This window comes from Danio rerio, chromosome 16, assembly GCF_049306965.1.
Source record: "Danio rerio strain Tuebingen ecotype United States chromosome 16, GRCz12tu, whole genome shotgun sequence".
Lineage (NCBI taxonomy): Eukaryota > Metazoa > Chordata > Actinopteri > Cypriniformes > Danionidae > Danio > Danio rerio.
In genome coordinates this window covers 9,428,581-9,450,000 of record NC_133191.1, presented here as the reverse complement: position 1 = coordinate 9,450,000, position 21,420 = coordinate 9,428,581, and the positions used below count along the sequence as shown (strand labels likewise).

At 34.1% G+C, this 21,420-nt stretch overlaps 1 protein-coding gene across 10 annotated transcripts in view; it reads right to left on the bottom strand.

Moving 5' to 3' along the window:
* Nucleotides 1-21,420, bottom strand: part of dnah5 (dynein, axonemal, heavy chain 5) — a 242,680-nt gene that overhangs the window by 188,082 nt on the left and 33,178 nt on the right. For 4 of the 10 annotated variants that reach the window (XM_073925786.1, XM_073925788.1, XM_073925787.1 and 1 more), the window contains exons 11-18: nucleotides 20,840-21,055; nucleotides 15,935-15,961; nucleotides 13,460-13,567; nucleotides 13,307-13,392; nucleotides 11,368-11,689; nucleotides 10,914-11,120; nucleotides 8,024-8,195; nucleotides 3,691-3,836 (exon numbers count right to left, since the gene is read on the bottom strand). In XM_073925786.1, coding sequence (XP_073781887.1) covers nucleotides 3,691-3,836; nucleotides 8,024-8,195; nucleotides 10,914-11,120; nucleotides 11,368-11,689; nucleotides 13,307-13,392; nucleotides 13,460-13,567; nucleotides 15,935-15,961; nucleotides 20,840-21,055 — 1,284 coding nt within the window. The remainder of the gene's footprint in view (nucleotides 1-3,690; nucleotides 3,837-8,023; nucleotides 8,196-10,913; nucleotides 11,121-11,367; nucleotides 11,690-13,306; nucleotides 13,393-13,459; nucleotides 13,568-15,934; nucleotides 15,962-20,839; nucleotides 21,056-21,420) is intronic. The other 6 variants (XM_021466849.3, XM_073925790.1, XM_021466850.3 and 3 more) reach the window with 2 other exon arrangements.

Sequence of the window (21,420 nt, the reverse complement as noted above, 5' to 3'; positions counted from 1 at the left end):
AAATGTAAAAAAAAAAAAAAAAAAGACTTATTGTTGGGCCCGAATGGAATCTGCGTGTGCAGAAATCCGCAGATTTCCACAGATTTTTGGCCCATCCTTGTATCTATTCATGTACGTGTGGAAATGTGTGGAAATTCATAGTTATTCAGTTTTTAAATTCATTTCAGTAATATTATTGACTAATATAAAAGTGTTTCTTTGATTTGTTTACAATACAGCTTGGAAAGTAATATTTTCTGTCTTTTAGTCGATTTATCATATGATAGACTTGCTTTGTTTATCAAATAAGTGGATCCAGATGGATTTGCATTGTAAACATTAAATAAAAGTTTTTTTTAAAAAAAGCTATTATATTAAATTTCATTTATTAAGTTTTTTTGTTGCGATATTCCCAAAATAATTCTGCATGAATCCACAGATTTTTTACAAAATTCTCTGCAGAAATATAGGGAAAATTACCTGCAGATTCTATTTCGCCCTACTTATTGTCTTTATATCACCCTAATATGACTATGGACACACTATACCAACACACAGTCCTGTCCAAACAGCTTCTAAAAGATGATTTTCATCATAGGTGCCCTTTGAAGAGTAATTACATTTACAAAGTATACTTGGTTTGCCTTTTTTGCTTTTCACAGATAAAACTTTCTGAGTAAAACAAATAAGTATGTTCAGTAGGGCTGCACAATATATCGATATCGCAATCTGCACATCAACAATAGTCACATCACAGGATCTGCAATGTCAATCAAGATTATAGTTGACCAGGAGCCACAGTTCATCGTGTTTGTGTTTTTAGACGTGTGATTGTGTAAGCGTTTAAAGCATTCATGCACAAAAAATTATAATGCTTTTAACTTTAAGAAAGATTAATTGTATTCAGGTATATATACACACAATGAAAACCACACCAATATTTACATTTCAATAGTCAATTTGTGTACATGAATACTGCTAGACTCCCATAAAACAAAAACAAAAAATATATGTTGTTGTTTTTTCATTTATATCTTTAATTTATAGTTTTTATCAACACTTTTGAATGGTTGGTTTTATTTAATGCAGATGCGCTCTACAGTATCATCGTAATCATTGTAAAATTATGTAAATTCTTAAAATTAAGGGCATGTCCGAATCCAGTTTTGCTATTTTAGGGATGGCAAAATATGCTTTGCGCCGTGGCGCATGATCTAACAGGGTTGTGCTTATTCTCTTAAAGAGTTATATTGTTTTAAAATTAAACCAATCAGAGTCTCATCTCCCCTTCCCTTTAAGAATCAGTAGTGTCGCGCCATGGCGCATTTGCTATTTGCATGGCGGCCTTTGTAAGTGGAAAAACTGAATGTTACACAAGATTGAAAACAGTTAAACAGACCGCAGGCCATAGGGCAGAATCAAATTTCTCGGTAGATGCAGATACTCGGTAGATGCAAATAAAAATTTCGTCAAACATCCATATGTATATAGACTATCCTGTCACAAAATGTGGCGAAAATCCTAATAGTTTGATTAAGGTGTTTACATGTTTACATTCGGAGGACAGCATTTACAGCAGATCTTTCAGTCTATAATATTGTGGTGATATTAATGTAGTGCAAACTTAGTAACTAAATCATTTTGACTTAGGTATGTCTTTAAAAACTAAAAGAGTACTACTGATGATACTAACTAACTTTGCCTCTGAAGAAACATAAACAGAACACTGATCCTTCTCTTACTAAATATGTAGAAACAGGACAGTCGACACAAAATGGAACCACGTCTTTGTTAAAAGAAGACGAGCGGTAAATCTGGATTTCACCATTTCGCAATGCGAAAAGCTCACAGGTAAAAAATTGTCCTTACATACATATTTTTGTCACATGTTAGCAGACCACTGTAATCCACACATGTCCACACACGATCGATGCTATCATCGTGATAAAAATGGAAACAAAACCTTTGCTGTGGCACATTTATAAACGCAACAATGATGACCCATGTCTCCAAACAATTCTTCTTCTTCCACTTGTTTTCATTACAGTTGGCAACACAACGTGGAGTGGTTTTGAACACTGTAACAGGTAAAAGGAGCCTTCAAAGTTTTATCCTGCATATTAATGTAGTTGCACTTTATTCACAATAGAGTGTACTGATTGGTTCAAATCAAGTCTTTCTAATGAATTAATGCTGAAAACTCAAAGATGTCACATTGTACTGGCCGGTACAGACATCAAGTCTCCATGCTGGAATTTACACAAGAATCTCATGGCCATGACGTAGCTTAAAAGTTTATTTTCAAACCGGAAGAACAAATTTGCTCGAAATAACTCCATAACAACCAATTTTCTTTTTTTTCTGAAATGTTTGTGTCATAATAGTGTTTTTAGCAACGTGGGACACATACATGACTGTCAACATCTCAAAAAATGTGTTTTGGTGTTTAGTGACCCTTTAAGTCAGGGGTGTCCAAACTACGGCCCGCGGGCCATCTGCAGCCCGCAATCAGTTTTGTGGCGGCCCACGAGGCTTTTTTAAAATTTCAATAGAATCTGGCCCGCTATACAAAAATGAACGTAATTCAATAAATAACCACCTGGTGTCGCTATCACATGCATTCAATTAAGCAGCAGTTCTTGTTATGATCTATCTATCTATCTATCTATCTATCTATCTATCTATCTATCTATCTATCTATCTATCTATCTATCTATCTATCTATCTATCTATCTATCTATCTATCTATCTACACACAGTTGAAGTCAGAATTATTAGCCCCTCTTTGATTTATTTCTTCTTTTTTAAATATTTCCCAAATGATGTTTAACAGAGCAAGGACGTTTTCACAGTATGTCTGATAATATTTTTTCTTCTGGAGAAAGACTTATTTGTTTTATTTTGGCTAGAATAAAAGCAGTTTTAAATTTTTTATGAACCATTTTAAGGTCAAAATTATTAGCCCCTTAAGTCTTCAGAACAAACCATTGTTATAAAATAACTTGCCTAATTACCTTAATTTGACTAGTTAACCTTATTAACCTAGTTAAGCCTTTAAATTTCACTTTAAGCTGTATAGAAGTGTCTTGAAAAATATGTAGTAAAATATTATTTAATGTCATCATGGCAAAGATAAAATAAATCAGTTATTAGAGATGAGTTACTAAAACTATTATGTTTAGACATATGTGGAAATATTATATATATATACATATATATATATATATATATATATATATACATATATATATATATATATATATATATATATATATATATATATATATATATATATATATATATATATATATGCGTGTGTGTGTGATGTATGTAAAATTTGGCCCGGGACAACGTTTTTTTTTTTTTTTTGCATCTGCCCCTCGACCCAAAAAGTTTGGACACCCCTGCTTTAAGTAGTCGGAGCATTTCAGTTACCTACTATTGCCTCCCTCGTCATAGTATGCTACCGCGAAATTACATGAATTCATAATAACCGGTAATGATCTATTACTGAACTGATACGGAATCATCCACATTGTGGAGCATCAAAGAAACAAAACATTTTGACACCACTAATTAATATATGAATATATTTACACACTGTATTTACTTCATTAAATGAACTTAAAATATACTTGTTTTTCTTTCATAAGAGAAGCTAACGATTTCTATTGGTGTTCATGTACATGTCTGTTTAATGTGTGTTTGTACCTTAGTGGTCTGAACAAACTCCTCGCATGTGCACGGCTCATCTTCAGGCAGCACACACAACATAGCCGTGCTCATTTCTTGCAGAACAGCATCGATTCTGAACTCCACAAGGTCATTCACTCTGTGCAACAGTAGTTCAAGGTTGTCTGTGAACCAGGAGAACGAATCCTTTCATTTCAGATATTTATAAAAAGTGTCTAATGTACACTACAAGGTCGAAGGTATGCGGTTTGCTTTTCATCCACCTGATGCTCATATATGAATGGCCACAAACCCACATAACGTGAAAAGCCTTCAAAACAGTGAATGATGGGAAGATAAGCTATTATTATTGCCAATGGTTTGAAAATCGAATAAGTAAGTATTCATGGATTTTTTCTTTTTATATATATATATATATATATATATATATATATATATATACAGTGAGGAAAATTCTGTAAGTGTTCAACACATCACCATTTTTCTCAGAAAACATATTTCTAAAGGTACTGTTGACTTGAAATTTTCACCAGATGTTGACAACAAATCAAAGAGATACATATGTGAAAAGAAAACAAATCTAATTAGTTTACAAATGAAATTATGTGTAATAAACTCAAATAACACAAGAAAAAAGTATTAAACACATGAAGAAAGGCAGGTGTAGAAAGGCAATGAAAGCCCAGACAGCAGCTGAATAATAAAGCTAAATAATAATAAAGCTAAATAACAGAAGTTGTTCAGCAACTCTCTGCCCTTCCTCATTAAAAATTAATATTATCTGCTTCTGTCCAACATCTACATTAGCAGGATGATGAAGATAAATCCGGAATGGACAATTCAGAAAGACAATGATCCAAAAAACAGCTAAGGAAACTCTCAAATGCTTTCAGAAAAAGAAATTCAAGCTGTAGAAAGTCCCGGGTCATCACCTGGCTTGAATCCAATAGAAAATACAAAATAAAGATCAGATTTGAATAGACAAAACCCACAGAACAGGGCTCGAAATTGCAACCATTTTGGTCACATGTGCGCCTGAAATTTAATCTATGGGACTTCATAATAAATTTGGGTGCATTTGTGCAACTGCATAGGCTATAATGGTTGTAATGCAACCTGTTTGGATCTTTTCTAAATCGGTCTTCCGATATTGGTTCATATTAGCTGTCGATCACTCAAGGCTGTCCGCTGTCAGGGAGCTTTTGTGACCGCGGTAAATGCAAGCGGCTGAAGAGTGAAAAGTACACAGGTTTACAAACCCCACCTAACGTGACAAATAATGGCACCGATTATGTGGTGAATGTTGATCTGCCAGCCGAGATCAACTGAGTGTTTTCAGAGAAGATGCCCGAATCTTGATGCATTGCATTCACTGCGTGTTCAGCGCTAATGTCCGCTAAATGTCAAATCTAATACTGTACACATCATCGCCAAAGAAGCTCCTTTTTTTAAAGTTTATACTGAAACTGCAGATTATAAAAAAGAACGCGCCGGTGGTCATTGCGAGAATCCTGCTCTACCCCGCTCATATATTGGGTCGGCTGCTTTTCCACAAACAATGACAAATAAAAATCAGGGCAAAACGAGACTGAGCATTTAAAATGACACAAACTGAAACCAAAACTTTTAAAGAGTGATAGAAGTGAGACTTTTCTTCCTTTCTTTTGCCCATTCTTTCTTGAGATGTATATATATATTCATATACAGTATATATATATATTTTTTTTAATTACTGATGACTGCTTTGCAGCCTTGAATTTATTATAATCTTTCACTTGTTTTGTAACAGAAATATTATTTATTAAATTGATAAAAAATAAATATTACTTACTGCAATGCTTCATTTTGGTTGATGCAAATCATACATTTATTTTTCATTAAGTAACAGTGGGACTTTTTATGGCACATAACTCTCATTCAAGCTGCATTATACTGAGAAATGCAATTCATTGTTAGTATTATTGTCATCATCGTCATCATTAATATTGTGGAATATTAGACGTTCATTTTGAAATGGACAAACATAAACAAGTCATCACAGCATTAGTAAGTGGAGTGATGTTGTTTTCAAATACAGTAAATCCCTTAATATATATTTGCAGTGACGCTCATACATTTTTGGTGGGTGCTCCTAAATTTTTTTTAGTGCTCCTAAACATTTAAAGTTGGGAGCACCGGTGCTACCAAGTAAGAAAGTTAATTTCGAGCCCTGTAGAACCATCAAGATTTATGGTGTTATCAACATCTGGTGAAAAAAAAAATAAATAAATATATATATATATATATATATATATATATATATATATATATATATATATATATATATATATATATATATATATATATATGTATATATATATATATATATATATATATATATATATATATATATATATATATATATATGTATATATATATATATATATATGTATATATATATATATATATATATATATATATATATATATATATATATATATATATATATATATATATATATATATATATATATATATATATATATATATATATATATATATATATATATATATTAGCCCCCCTGAATTTTTCGCCCCCCTGTTTATTTTTTTCCCTGTCTTTCACTTGTTTTGTAACAAAAATATTATTTAATAAATTGATAAAAAATAAATATTACTTACTGCAATGCTTCATTTTGTTTGATGCAAATCATACACTTATTTTTCATAAAGTAACAGTAGGACTTTTTATTGCACATAACAATACATGCACATACAATAAATCCCTTGATATACAATTTGCAGTGACGCTCATACATTTTTGGTGGGTGCTCCTAAATTTTTTTTAGTGCTCCTAAACATTTAAAGTTGGGAGCACCGGTGCTACCAAGTAAGAAAGTTAATTTCGAGCCCTGTAGAACCATTAAGATTTATGGTGTTATCAACATCTGGTGAAAAAAAAAAATAAATAAATATATATATATATATATATATATATATATATATATATATATATATATATATATATATATATATATATATATATATATATATATRTRTATATATATATATATATATATATATATATATATATATATATATATATATATATATATATATATATGTATATATATATATATATATATATATATATATATATATATATATATATATATATATATATATATATATATATATTAGCCCCCCTGAATTTTTCGCCCCCCTGTTTATTTTTTTCCCTGTCTTTCACTTGTTTTGTAACAAAAATATTATTTAATAAATTGATAAAAAATAAATATTACTTACTGCAATGCTTCATTTTGTTTGATGCAAATCATACACTTATTTTTCATAAAGTAACAGTAGGACTTTTTATTGCACATAACAATACATGCACATACAATAAATCCCTTGATATACAATTTGCAGTGACGCTCATACATTTTTGGTGGGTGCTCCTAAATTTTTTTTAGTGCTCCTAAACATTTGAAGTTGGGAGCACCGGTGCTACCAAGTAAGAAAGTTAGCCCTGTAGAACCATAAAGATTTATGGTGTTATCAACATCTGGTGGAAAAAATAAATAAATAAATACATATATATATATATATTAGCCCCCCTGAATTATTTGCCCCCCTGTTTATTTTTTTTCCCTGTTTTCTGTTTAACAGAGAGAAGATTCTTTCAACACATTTCTAAACATAATAGTTTTAATAACTCATCTCTAATAACTGACTTACTTGATCTTTGCCATGATGACAGTAAATGTTATTTGACTAAATATTTTTTTAAGACACTTCTATACAAATTAAAGTGACATTTAAAGGCTTAACTAGGTTAATTAGGTTAACTGGGCAGGTTAGGATTATTAGGTAATTTATTGAATAATTATGGTTAAATGGTTCTGTAGAATAATAATAATAATAATTTTGACCTTAAAATGGTGTCTAAAAAATTAAAAACTGCTTTTATTCTAGTCGAAATAAAACAAATAAGACTTTCTCTAGAAGAAAAAAAATTTTTCAGACATACTGTGAAAATTTCCTTGCTCTGTTAAGCATCATTTGGGAAATATTTAAAAAAGAAAAAAAAAATCAAAGGGGGGCTAACAATTCTGACTTCAACTATATATATATAGCTTATTATTTGGTTATTATCTTATTATTAATATTATTAGCTTATTATTAGCTTATTATCCCCCTAAAAAGAGATTTGAGAGTCCAGAAAGACATTATATAATTGTAAGGAATTATTATAATTATTATTATTATTGAATATCAGAATATGTCTACGGTACATTACTTATGGCTATATGTTCTGGTGTGGCCGTAGGAATCAGCTAAAGTGTAGGGATCAGCAAAGTGGAGTCTCTCACCGAGTGCAGCAGTGATTCGACTGAGGTATTTGTCGATGTTTAGGGAGGTCCAATTGAGGGAGGTCAGACCAGGCAGGATGGCCTCATCAACTTTAGCAACATGTGGCATTAGTAGTTGCTCAAAGGCTGCCTGGATTTTAGACCTCACTCCTGAGTTCCTGGTCACCATTAGCTGAGGCAAGAAGCAAACAAAACAACACACAAGCAAGAAAAATCATTGTGTTAGTTAAGCTGTATGCGCATCTACATGTAAAAATATTTTTTTAAGTCTACTTTTCACATTCAAACCACTGCAGATATGGTCTAACCAACAGGCCCATGTAATACACAGATTAATAAATAACCTTCTGTAAGTTAAAATCATTAACATATGCTATTTAATATGCTATATATATTATATAGCATATGTTAATGATTTTAGAAGATCACTAAAACTGAACTGTAAAACTACTTTGAAAGCAAGTTACACCTAAAAGAGATGACTTTAATGTTTTTGGCTTTTTTAATCATTCCAAGTTTAAATGTTAGAATGTTCTAAATCAGTGGCTTTCAAACTGTGGTACGTGTACTACTAGAGGTATGCGGACTTACTTCATCATCTTCAGCTTAACCTCACGAAAACGGAAATGCTTGAAGTTTCTGCCAACCCGACTCTACATCATAACTTTTCAATCCAGATGGATGAGGAAACCATTATTGCATCCAAAACGGTGAAAAGCCTTGGAGTAACGACTGATGACCAACTAAACTTCTCTGATCACATTTCTAGAACTGCTCGATCTTGCAGACTTGCACTCTATAACATCAGAAAGGTCCGACCCTTCCTATCTGAACATGCAGCTCAACTCCTTGTTCAAGCTCTTGTTCTCTCCAGACTGGATTACTGCAACTCTCTACTAGCCGGGCTTCCAGCTAACTCTATCAAACCTCTTCAGCTGCTTCAGAATGCAGCAGCATGAGTGGTCTTAAATGAATCTAAAAGAGCACATGTCACTCTGCTGCTCAACCGTTTGCACTGGCTGCCAGTTGCTGCTTGCATCAAATACAAAGCTCTGATGTTTGCTTACAAAGCGACTTCTGGCCTTACTCCTTCTTATATGCTCTCACTTCTGCAGATTTATGTGCCCTTCAAAAACTTGCGTTCAGTGAATGAACGTCGCCTTATGGTTCCATCCCAAAGAGGGAAGAAATCACTTCCCCGAGCTCTCGCATTCAATCTGCCCAGTTAGTGGAATGAACTCCCTAACTGCATCAGAATGGCAGTCACTCGCTGTCTTCAAGAAACGACTAAAAACTCAACTATTTAGTCTCCACTTCCCATTCTAATCTGCAATTGCCTCTCTGGTTCTACCGCTAACTGTATTACAAAAAAAAAAAAAAAAAATACTAATGTTTTGCTTTTTACACTTTACATACCTGAAACTTGCCTACAGCACTTATTAATTGTTGCTTTTATAGTTGTGTAAATTGCTTCCTTGTCCTCATTTGTAAGTCGCTTTGGACAAAAGCGTCTGCTAAATGACAATGTAAATGTAAATGTACTTCTAGTGGTACGCGGAGGAATCACTGAGTAATGAAAGAAAAAATGAGTACAATTTTAATCATTTGATGCGTACAATAACACTGATGTGATTAGAATTGGCTGATCTCCCAAAGCCTACAATCAAAGCACTGTGCTCAGAATGTTTTCTTTAGTGCATCTCGTCATCAGCTGCTAAAAATCTATTCAAATGAGGCAGAACTAAAGATAGAGGAGCGGGTTGCTTGCAGAGCAGATCAACGCTAGAGCAGTGGTCCCCAACCCTCGGGCCACAGACCGGCACTGGTCTATAGATCAATAGTACCAGACAATCTGAACAATCATTTATTTTGAAAAAATTTTTTATTTTGAAAAATGACCGTATTCTCTCGTTACATCTCAGTCACTTTAGCATCAACATTTAACCCACAGGGTAGCAAAATGAGTAGGAACTGCACCACGACGTGCTTGCATTCCAGGCGTACCCAGTTGAAAACATCTTAACTTTTCAGAATGCCACTCCGCGAGTTACGTGGTCAAGTTGTCAAATTGTATAAATATGAATATGCCTCGTTTTCGAACTGTGCAGTGCTTTAGCTGCTTAATTTGGCCAACTACACTACTTCATTTCAATACTGGTCATTTTGGTGGTACATGGAGAGACAATAGTTTTGAGGTAGTACATGGTGAAAAAAGTTTGAAAACCACTGTTCTAAATGAATAGGGCTTAGGGGGTATAACTGGGAATAGACACAGTCATGAACTATGCTTCTAACTACAACTCATGAGGTGTAGTTGCTAGCATACACCTTTGCGATGCAGTTTGTAAATGTTCGTTGGAACGATGGATTTGGGAAATGCCAAATGACGGAACTTGCAACCTTAGTTGGCTAGCGAGGGTTTTCGGAAACGCACCCCAGAATAGAGTAGTATTAACCAAAGTTAGCAGATGAAATAGATATTGTAATATATCTTGTTTTACTACAGTAAACTGTAGTTTGTTATAGTGTAATATTCCCTATTACTGTAAAAAAATCACTATTTGGAAATTTGGAAATTACTTTAGTTATTATATTACCATTGCAACTTTAAAATTTCCACAACAGATTAAATACATTACTTTGCAATAGTATGGTTTAAAAACAGTATAGTAGCATCAATGGGTAGCATAGTTAGCATCACGCAAGTATTTCATTTTTTGTTCATCTTTAATGTTTTAAAAATGAACCTCACAAAAAAATTGTTTTAATCCTTTGTGTTCTATAATACGATGTTATTTTTTCTTTCAAGTGTAGGAAATGTTTGTAACGATTTTGTTCAACCATAATAAATAAATAAATAAATAAGAAGAATAAAAAATAATACATATACCTGAAGTTTATTGTAGTTCTTTTTGAAAACCTCTTTTTTCTGCTGCAAGATGGCTGCAAAGGGTGGAATGTCCAGTCCCATTCCAAGCATGCAATCTGTCTCTCGAATCTGCGTGAGGATCTGTGGGTCAAAGTTTACGAACAGCTGCCCTGTCTCTGGACTCTTGACCAGTAAAGAGGCTTGAAGGCCGGCTTTAACTGCCTCAGTCTATAAAGAGATGGATAAATATTGTATAACTGACTATGTTTAAACACAAATATACTCAATTACTTAAAGTCAGTGAGAAATCAAAATGTGCAATGTTTATTTTGCTAGCTGATTCTTTAGGCTAACAATAAACCTTAGCCTTGATTTAAGAATTTTCAGATATTTGGACTAGAAACAAGATAAAAAAGTAAGCTAGAAAATAATTTTTGCAGAGTAATACTTCTTTTGATTTGGCAAGACAACTGACCTGTGCCATCCAGCTATGATGATAAAGCACTTCAAACTCCAGCAGCACTTTGGCCACTCGATTGTAATTTCGAATGATGGGTTTGGCATCTGGAGTGCTGAGTAGTCCAGGCAGCTGCTGGAAGAGATCCATGGGCTCCTGGATGCGACTGTACAGCTGCCGAGCCCACAGGATCTTCCCTGCTGTCGGAGGGAGGTCTGGAGCGATAGGGGGATCGGTTTTCTGTTTGTTGTAAATTCGAGAGATCATCTCAATATCCCTGCCAAAGTTTTGCAGAATCCTCTGATACTTGTCACTGATGCCCAAGTCTGGAATGCCAAGCCTGAGGAAAATGTAAGAAGGGGGGAAAAAAAGACAGAAGAAATATGTTAATATATATTTTTAAAAAGTAAAAACTAGACTTGTAATTAAAATAGAATAAATAACAATAATTATAAATGATCTTTAAAATTAATACTTAAAAAATAATAGTAATATTAATTATTTATATATATATATATATATATATATATATATATATATATATATATATATATATATATATATATATATATACACACACACACACACACACACACACACACACAGTTGAAGTCACAGTTATTCGCCTTTGATTTTTATTTCCTTTTTTACAATTTGTCTGATAATATTTTTTCTTCTGGAGAAAGTCTTACTTGTTTTATTCTGGCTAGAATAAAAGCAGCTTTTAATTTTTTAAAAACCATTTTAAGGTCAAAATTATTAGTCCCTTTAAGGTATATATATATATATATATATATATATATATATATATATATATATATATATATATATATATAAATATATATAAATATATATATATATATATATATATATATATATATATATATATATATATATATATATATATATATATGTATATATATATATATATATATATATATATATATATATAATCGATAGTTTATCCATCATTATACAACAACTTGTCTAATTACCCTAACCTGCCTAGTTAACCCAATTAACCTAGTTAAGCCTTTAAATGCCACTTTAAGCTGTATAGAAGTGTCTTAAAAATATCTAGTAAAATATTATTTACTGTCATCATGGCAAAGATAAAATAAATCAGTTATTATAAATGAGTTATTAAAACTATTGTTTAGAAATGTGTTGAAAAAATCTTTATCTTAACTATGCAATGAATAAATAAAATAAAAAAATAAAAAAATTATAAATTTGATTAAACAAAACACAATTAAATTTAAAACATACTACCAGCATTATTAAAAGAAAAGAAAAAAGAAAAAAAAAGAAAAAAAAGAAATACAAATTAAATAAAATTATATTAAATAAAATAATAAATAAATTAAAATAAGATTAAATTTAATTTAACACAATAAAATAAAACAAAATAAAATAATGTTATATTATATACTGGTAAATTATCTTTAGAATTAATAGTTAAAAAATAATCATATTAATTAAATAAAATACAAAAAAAATAAATAAATTGAATAATGAATAAATAAAATAAAATACTATTATATACTGGTAAATTATCTTTAGAATTAATGGTTCAAAAATTGAATAAAATAAAAAAGGAAAAAAATTAATAAATGGATGGATGCAATAATTGTTAATTGTTAATTATGCAAAGAATAAACAAAACAAATTAATAAAAAAAAATTAAATGTATTTAAATTAAACAAAATACAATCAAATAAAATAAAAAATACAACCAGTATTAATTAAATTAAATACTACCAGATAACTATATATTTTTATTATCTTTAGAATTAATAGTTTTAAAATAATCATATTAATTAAATAAAATACACAAATAAAACAATATATAAGGATTCATTAATTAATTATGAAATGAATAAAATTAAATAAAATTTAAAATATATTTTTTTTATATATGTACTTTATTTAACTAAGCAAAAATGTCAGACATTACCTTTCAAATTTCTTGAGCACATATAAAGCTCTCTCAGTATTTTGAATTTTGTCAAATGTGTTGTCCATGAAAGTTTTCAGTTGATTCTGAAAAGAAATATCAAATATATTAGCAGTTCCATACAAATAAAAAAAGACCTCAAAACATACTTACATGGAGTTCACTGGTTTGTTTACAAAATTCCTCATAATCTTGGTCAAAGTCAGTCCTCCTTTGGTCCAGGAAGCTGTACTGTTTTTTCTTCATAGTCAGCACAATGGCCTTTACAGGGGACATTACAATCATTTGTATGACACCATCATAGTGGTAAATTTAAAAACAAGACTAACGTCCTGTGCTAATGCGGTAGAGATCATCACTAATGGGCGGGGTTTTTCTCCTCTGGTGACATGTACAAAGGGAAAATGTCAATCAAAGTGTTTCTGCGGACTTATGTTTTTAAGAATTGTGATTATTAATAAAAAAATGTTTATACATTTTTCCCCATTAGAAGCTGGTTATACTGTATTCGCAGATCGTTGCCTCACAACTGTGTTTAACCCTCTTGTAAAATGGATTTATGGATTATAGATCCCCTTTAAACAAAGGAAGAAATAAAACTGTTTATAAAAATACCTGTATATGCGCGGACAAAGCCTAATTCTGCCTTCACACCAGATGCAGATGAAATGTCAAGCGTGAGTGATTAACATGTTACATCAATGCAAAGTAGCGAATAGACATCCTGTGGTGCAATTTGCGTGGATGAGGTTGCATGAATGACGTGATTCGCAAATAAAGCTGTGCGAATTGAGCGTTTGATGGATCGCTCTAGTTGGATAATCTCAACTTCAGCGGACATTCGCACTGCATTAACCAATCAGGAGCTTTCTCTTGTAGGGGTGTGATTATGATGTAGTGCCTGTTGTTGGTGTCCTGAAGGGAAATGTTCTTGCCAAAACTGGACAACAGTTCATCAATCTGGGCTTGTTTCAGTCAGAAGCACAGCTGAAATCCTCTATCATCCAGGTACAGTTTCTGGAGGAGTTGATAAACTCACATAGCTGCGTGCACCTAGTGGACTCAGGCATGGTGCCGAAGAAATCTACACTATTTTTCAGCCCTCCTAAAGCACGGCTACTATCTCACATGCATCATAGACAAAAATTGCCCTCTGCGCAATGTGATAATACCTCAAAATTTTACCCTTTAGCAGTCACAAGACTGAAACCTCAGGTTTAAGGCAGTATTTATGTCTCATCACAAAGGGGCAAACAAAATAGATCAATCATTGCACAACCTACAGTTTTATCTGTTGTCTTTTGCTAGTACCCAATTTAAATGTAAGATTTTGGAAACCAAATCTAAATTTAGCAGGAATTGTTGGTAGAACATTATTCTAAACAGGCAGCGAGTGAACAAAGGCTGAATATGCAGCAGGAGTGGTCCCGTGTGGAATAAAACCTCACGGGAGCAGGTGGTAATGAGACTTAAAAATCAGTCCTGAGCAGACCTCTATTTGGGCTTGGCCACTTGTAGTTCCAGTGAAAGGAACTCTTGATGCTTCAGCATACTAAGACATTTTGGACAATTTCATGCTCCCAATTTTGTGGGTGGCACCTTGTTGCTCTAACATCAGCAACAAAGCTATAGTCACCGGGCAGACAAAAGCCCTGCCTATGATGCAAATCCGCATCAATTATGAATTGAATTTGACACATGAATGAAGCTAATTTGATGCACGAATGAAGTGAGTAAACTTAAAATGTGCCAATAGTGTGATTTATTCGTCTGTGCCGCGTCTGGTGTGAACACAGCATAAGGGTCAAGAAACCTTTCCATATAAAAAAAAAAAAGAAAACAGAAACCTACCAAGCTCTTGCACTAAATTCCAAAAGTCCTCTGAAGAGATATGATAAAATTACAGTAAAAAAAAATTCTTCCCCTCCACCATAGCTCATATACTTTCTTTCCAGTGGATAGTTTGTGGACTTGGAATTAGAACAGGAAAGTGATAGGACAGAATATTCATTTTCGAGATAATGATTCCTGCATGGCCTCTTGTTACAACAACCAGCCAATTTTGTAGCGAAAGATTTCCCGGTTGAAAAGATAAATATTCAGTCATGTGCTACAGCAGTGCTCATCTGTGTGTATCAGACCAATGTAAATGCCCAGAGGAGCAGTTTATTTTAAAATATTCATTGACTCCTACAGACTGTCAACTTTCACAAAGAACAGAAGTTAGCGATAGATCTTTATCAGCTTTTGTTCAATTATTCAGTGCTCCTGAAGCATCGAGTCCTCTGGGCCTGAACTTTGTTTCCATGGACACAAAAATGAGAGTGAATAAATAAACTTGTGACCGGAATAAAGAGAGGTGATGAATGTTAATGGACTCACGGTGCAACAATACTAGGTTAAAGCGACAGGTAACATTTGCCCTTTCATGCAAATCCAGGACTGGCCTGAAGCCTAAATCATGACCTCCGTTATTATTAAAATAAGCCTCACATGATGTTAGATCAGTATGAAAGGGCAATTTCTACTTAAGTTGAAGTTAAAGACATAACGTTAGCTTCCATGCTGGTTCATGCTTCATGCTGAGACATGCAGTAAGTTTAAAACACATTATGTCTTTACAGTTACCTCCCATTTGCCCTGCATATCTGCTGTCTGTCAACAGAAGGCAGCGGAGAGAACAAAAACCACTTAGTCCATGCTAACTACAGTCAAGCAATGCTTGTTTATGGAATCTAACTTCTATCACAATTATATGTGCACCTAAAAAGAGGCAACTGTATACAGCATATATTGTATATACTCAACTCCTGGAGGGCCGCAGCTCAGCACGGTTTTGCTCTAACCCAAACAAAGCTTATCTAACTAATCAAGGTGTTCAAAAAAGTCTTGAACACCTTGATTAGTTGGATCAGCTGTGTTTGATTAGGGTTGAAGCAAAACTGTGCAAAGGTGCAGCCCTCCAGGAATTGAGTTTGAGACCTATGGCTAAGGGGTATAGATGAGTAAATGATTATTCTGAGAGACGTAATTTGATATTAAACAAAATGAAAGATTGTTCTTTCTCTGAGATACACTATATTTCCAAGGGTTTTGGGACAGCCCTCCAAATCAATTCAAATCACAGATGTACAGGGCTTAATTTATGCTGGAACAAGCCGGATCCGGATCAGGCACCTCTGAAATCTGATTCAGTACTTCATTTTACTGATCCCCCTCCTCACATGCACCCCCGCCCCACTCTTCACTTTCTTCTGCGACTCCCTAACCCTCATGACTTTCATCCGCATCCTCCTCTGGTAACACGCCGGATGCGATACCCCGATCTGTTCCAGTGACCAAATGCTAAGGAAAAGTCAATAGCTACAGATCTCCCCACTACATATGGGCTTCAAATGCACTCCAGAACGGTGAGTAGAGAGTTTCATTGGAATGGGAATTCATAGCTGAGTATCTGCATTCAAACATTACATCACCAAGTGCAACACAAAGTGTTGTTTACATGGTGTAAGTGGTGTAAAGCACACCTCACTGGACTGGTGTTCTCTGGATGGCCAATCGCACATCCTTGTCTGGCAATCTGATGGTTGTGTCTGGGTTTTGCGGTTGCAAGGAAAGCAGTACTTGCCTGGCAATATTGTGCCAAGTGAAAAGTTTTTCTGGGAGGGTTATGGTGTGGAGTTGTTTTTAAGGGGGAGGGCTTAGAGGTTTGCATCTGACCCGATTTCTTGCACGGTAATACATTTCTAAATAAAAAATGGTAGCGGTCGATAACTCTGGTGTAATTTAAATGGAAGCGCGTGGTCTAACAATATAGCAATCCCGAGTCCCGACATTATTTCGGAACAACATATCTAGGATTTTCTCATTCTTATTGAGCACAGGTACTGCCAGTGCTCACGACTGAACACATGACCAGTGCTTTCTTTGTCTGTATGTGCATCATCTGGATAACTGTACTTTGAGAGGGTTTTTCCAACATGGGAGAGCAAAATAAAGATGTGTTGTTCTTCATCTTGCATTAGAAAACAGTCAGTTTACAGTTAGGAAACCCACATCAGGCAAGCCTTAAGTATGGGAGTCTTTTTAATACATCATAGACAAAAATTGCCCTCTGTGCAATGTGATAATACCTCAAAGTTTTACCCTTTAGCAGTCACAAGACTGAAACCTCAGGTTTAAGGCAGTATTCATGTCTCATCACAAAGGGGCAAACAAAATTGATTTTTAGCCTACAATCATTGCACAACCTACAGTTTTATCTGTTATCTTTTGCTAATACCCAATTTAAATGTAAGATTTTGGAAACCAAATCTAAATTTAGCAGGAATTGTTGGTAGAACATTATTCTAAACAGGCAGCGAGTGAACAAAGGCTGAATATACAGCAGGAGTAGTCGGGTGTGGAATAAAACCTCACGGGAGCAGGTGATAATGGGACTAAAAAATCAGTCCTGCGCAGACCTCTATTTGGGCTTGGCCACTTGTAGTTCCAGTGAAAGGAACTCTTGATGCTTCAGCATACTAAGACATTTTGGACAATTTCATGCTCCCAATTTTTTGGGTGGCACCTTGTTGCTCTAACATGACTGCACACCAGCTTACAAAGCAAGGTTCAGAAAATACATTCATCAGCAAGCTTGGTGTGGATGGACTTGACTGGCCACCACAGAGCCCTGACCACAACCTGATATTTGACATACTTATGATCTTTGGGATAAATTAGAATGGAGAATGTAAGCCAGGTCCACCAACCAACATCAGTTTCTGACTTCACTTCTAGACAAAACGGTTAAAAATACTTGTGGAAAGCATTCCAAGGCAAGATGAAGCAGTTATAACAGCAAAGTGCAGACTAATTTTATATTAAACCCATATGCATGTAAAAGCAGATGTCCCAAAACTTTTGACAACGTAGTGCATATCTACAGCAGGTAAAATACGTTTTGAACACGTCACAATTTTTCCTGGTAAATATATTCAACCCAGGCTCATTATTAATATGTATCCTTACATACATTTCTACGAAATATATTTCAGGAGGGGTTTTTTTTTTTTTTGTTTTTTGCAGTTTTTGTTTTTGAGAATTCAATTCAATTCAGCTTTATTTGTATAGCGCTTTTACAATGTAGATTGTGTCAAAGCAGCTTCACATAAATGGTCATAGTAACTGGAACAGTGTAGTTCAGTTATTAGTGTTTAAGTTCAGTTCAGTTTAGCTCAGTTCAGTGTGGTTTGAAGTCATTATTGAGAGTCCAAACACTGAAGAGCAAATTCATCGATGAGTAGCTTTTCAGATCCTGAACCATGCAAGCCAGTGGCGACAGCGGAGGGGGAAAAAAAACTTCACCAATAGGAGAGTGAAAAAAAAAAACCTTGAGAGAACCAGACTCAGTTCGGCATGACCATTTTAATTTCTCCGCTGGCCAAAAGTCTTGTGCAGAGCTGCAGTCTCAACAGTGGAGGCTGGAAGCTGGCCTCAGCGAAGACTCGTCTGTCCCTGGAGCGTCACAGGAATCAGTCTCATGCTCTCCACTCCCCCATGACCAACAGCGCAGCAGCAGCAGCTCAGGATACGGCCTGGTCCCGGATATGGACACCAGAAGCTGCTGTGTACGATTTTTAAGATTTCAAATTTCTCTCGTGACTGCCATTCATGCCTGCTGTACTCTCATAAAACCAGAGGCCGCTGTCGACTGACTAAATGACTGACTGACTGACCAAACAATCCCCCCACCCACTGCCTTCCCTAAATCCAACAGATAGTGTTTGCAAAAGGACTGATTAACCCGCCCACCACCTTCACTAAACTCAACCGATAGTATTTACAAAAGCAATCCAGAAAAAAATCCCTCACGGCAACCTGATTTTTACCACGTTTTCAGATTTTACCATGTTCTTTATTTTACTTTTTGCCTTTAGTTTTTGTGTCACCTGCTTTCTGGAACCATTCTTTGTTGGACTCTAACCCCGTAATAGCAGTCAACTCCTCTCTGCTCTCCTCTCAACTCCAAACTGCGTCTGCAGTTTTTGTTTTAAAGACGAAATGCAGCCTAATGCCTTATTCACACTACCAGCAACTTTGTAGCTGCCTGTCGCTCTGGGTGGCAATCTGCTGCAAAGGCTGGTCTGTGTAGGTCTCTGAGTGAGCCGATAGAGGATCACGTGAGCTCTACAGGTGCTCCTATTGGCTGTCGTTCAAGAAAGTCGCACTTCATTTGCATAAAGTTGCATAAACAGTTGCTTGCGTAGACGGAGGTCACCGGAAATTGCTCACTCTACGTTTAAATGAACAGTCGCTTGTCGATTTGTCACTGCAAGTGCTCATAATGTGAATGAGACTATATGTAGCTTTAGATATATAATTCGTGCTCTCCAGAAATGTACACTGGGGTATGTTTTCACAATGAGCCTGTGTTGAATATATTCTAAACGTGCGGCTGACTTTACATTTAATTAAAAACTCAAACAATCCAAACACACAAATAAACCAAGCCTTTTTTTTTTAAATCAGAAATTATGTTCTGTGTAATAATAATAAAATAATACAAGGAGACAGTCCTGAATAACTTAAATGTATTTAAAACTTTATATCAATACGTCTCTTTTATGAAGAATGCAGTTGCACACATAGTTCAGGTGTGATTTAGTGTCATACTTCAGCAGTCTTCAAATCTTGAGTTCTGTGGGTCTCGTCTGTCAACTCTGATCTTTGGTCCTTTTTTTTATTATTGGAATGAAGTCAGGTGATTGGCTGGGCCATTCTAGCAGATTTATTTTCTTTCTCTGAAACCATTTGAGAGTTTTCTAGGCTGTGTTTGGGAATATTGTCAGTTAGTTTTGTTTTCTTTGTATGTACAAATTGCTTGTTGTTACTTACAACTGATCAGCCGCCCCTTTAAAATATGTATGTTTTTCTGAGAAAAATAGGGACTTGTTCAATACTAAATATACATACAAAACAAGAATGTGATGTACAAAAGGTTTTAGGCCCCTGCTGTAATGTAAGTCATGCTATTTTACCCATTTCATAGGTTTAACATTACATTATTGCCTCATAAAAAAACTAACTTAACTAGAAACGTCAGCTATATAATACCAGTCAAGGTAGACTTACAAATTCAGGAAAAAAGGGTCATAATATACTTTAGATATGTCCATGTGAAGCAGAAATATTATCCAAAAGTGTTCTAATTTAACAGTATTCACTACATAGGACTTACAAATTGCCATTATGAACAGTGTATTACAATGATCTTAATAAATTCTAATTATACCCCCTACTGGGTATAATATATCTGTGAATGTTACAATGACCGGTCAGACTGAGGTCTTTGACTACCTTTATATTAAATCTCAGGTTATACAGTTCTTTTAGTTCACTAACAAATGCCTGCTCCAAATGAAACATTTATATAACGCTAGAGAAAGCAGCCTTCAGTAATTACGCTATTATCTTGTAGGTAAGTTCTTTTGTCTTGTGTGCAAATCTAAAAATAGGCCACCCTGATAACTATGTCCCTGGACGTGATACCTGAAATCTGGTTGCCATGGTTTCCAGTCCCTCAATTTTGGAGTCCTGCAGGGCATTGTAGGTGGTAATGGTGCTAAACAGGTTTAGGATTTTGCTCAGTCGTCTCTGAAATGTGTCAAACTTGCCGAAGATGTACATTTCACTAAAGTCAAACTGACGCTCCGACGGATTCTCCTCCAGCTTCTGTTTGGTTTTTTGGAAATATTTCTGGTATTCCTGAAACATTGAACATACATATTTGTTTGCATTTTATTTATGTAGCAGACACTTTTGATAAGCAACTACCAATAGATTATACATTAACTACATTTACATGGACATCAGTAATGCTATTATTTGCCTTAATCTGAAGAATAAGGTTGTTTATATGAGTTCCTTTTTGAATGTTCCTTTCATGATCCATTTTACATGTTATAGCACATAATTCCACACGCTATCCACATTTCTTCTGGAGTTTCATGTCATTTCAGATGTTTCATTTTTAATTTGTTGACTTTAACAGTAGTTTGGCACTTTCATTTTCATTTAGGGACATTTCATGCATGCCACCCGTGACAAAAGAGATATTGGATGTGAGTATG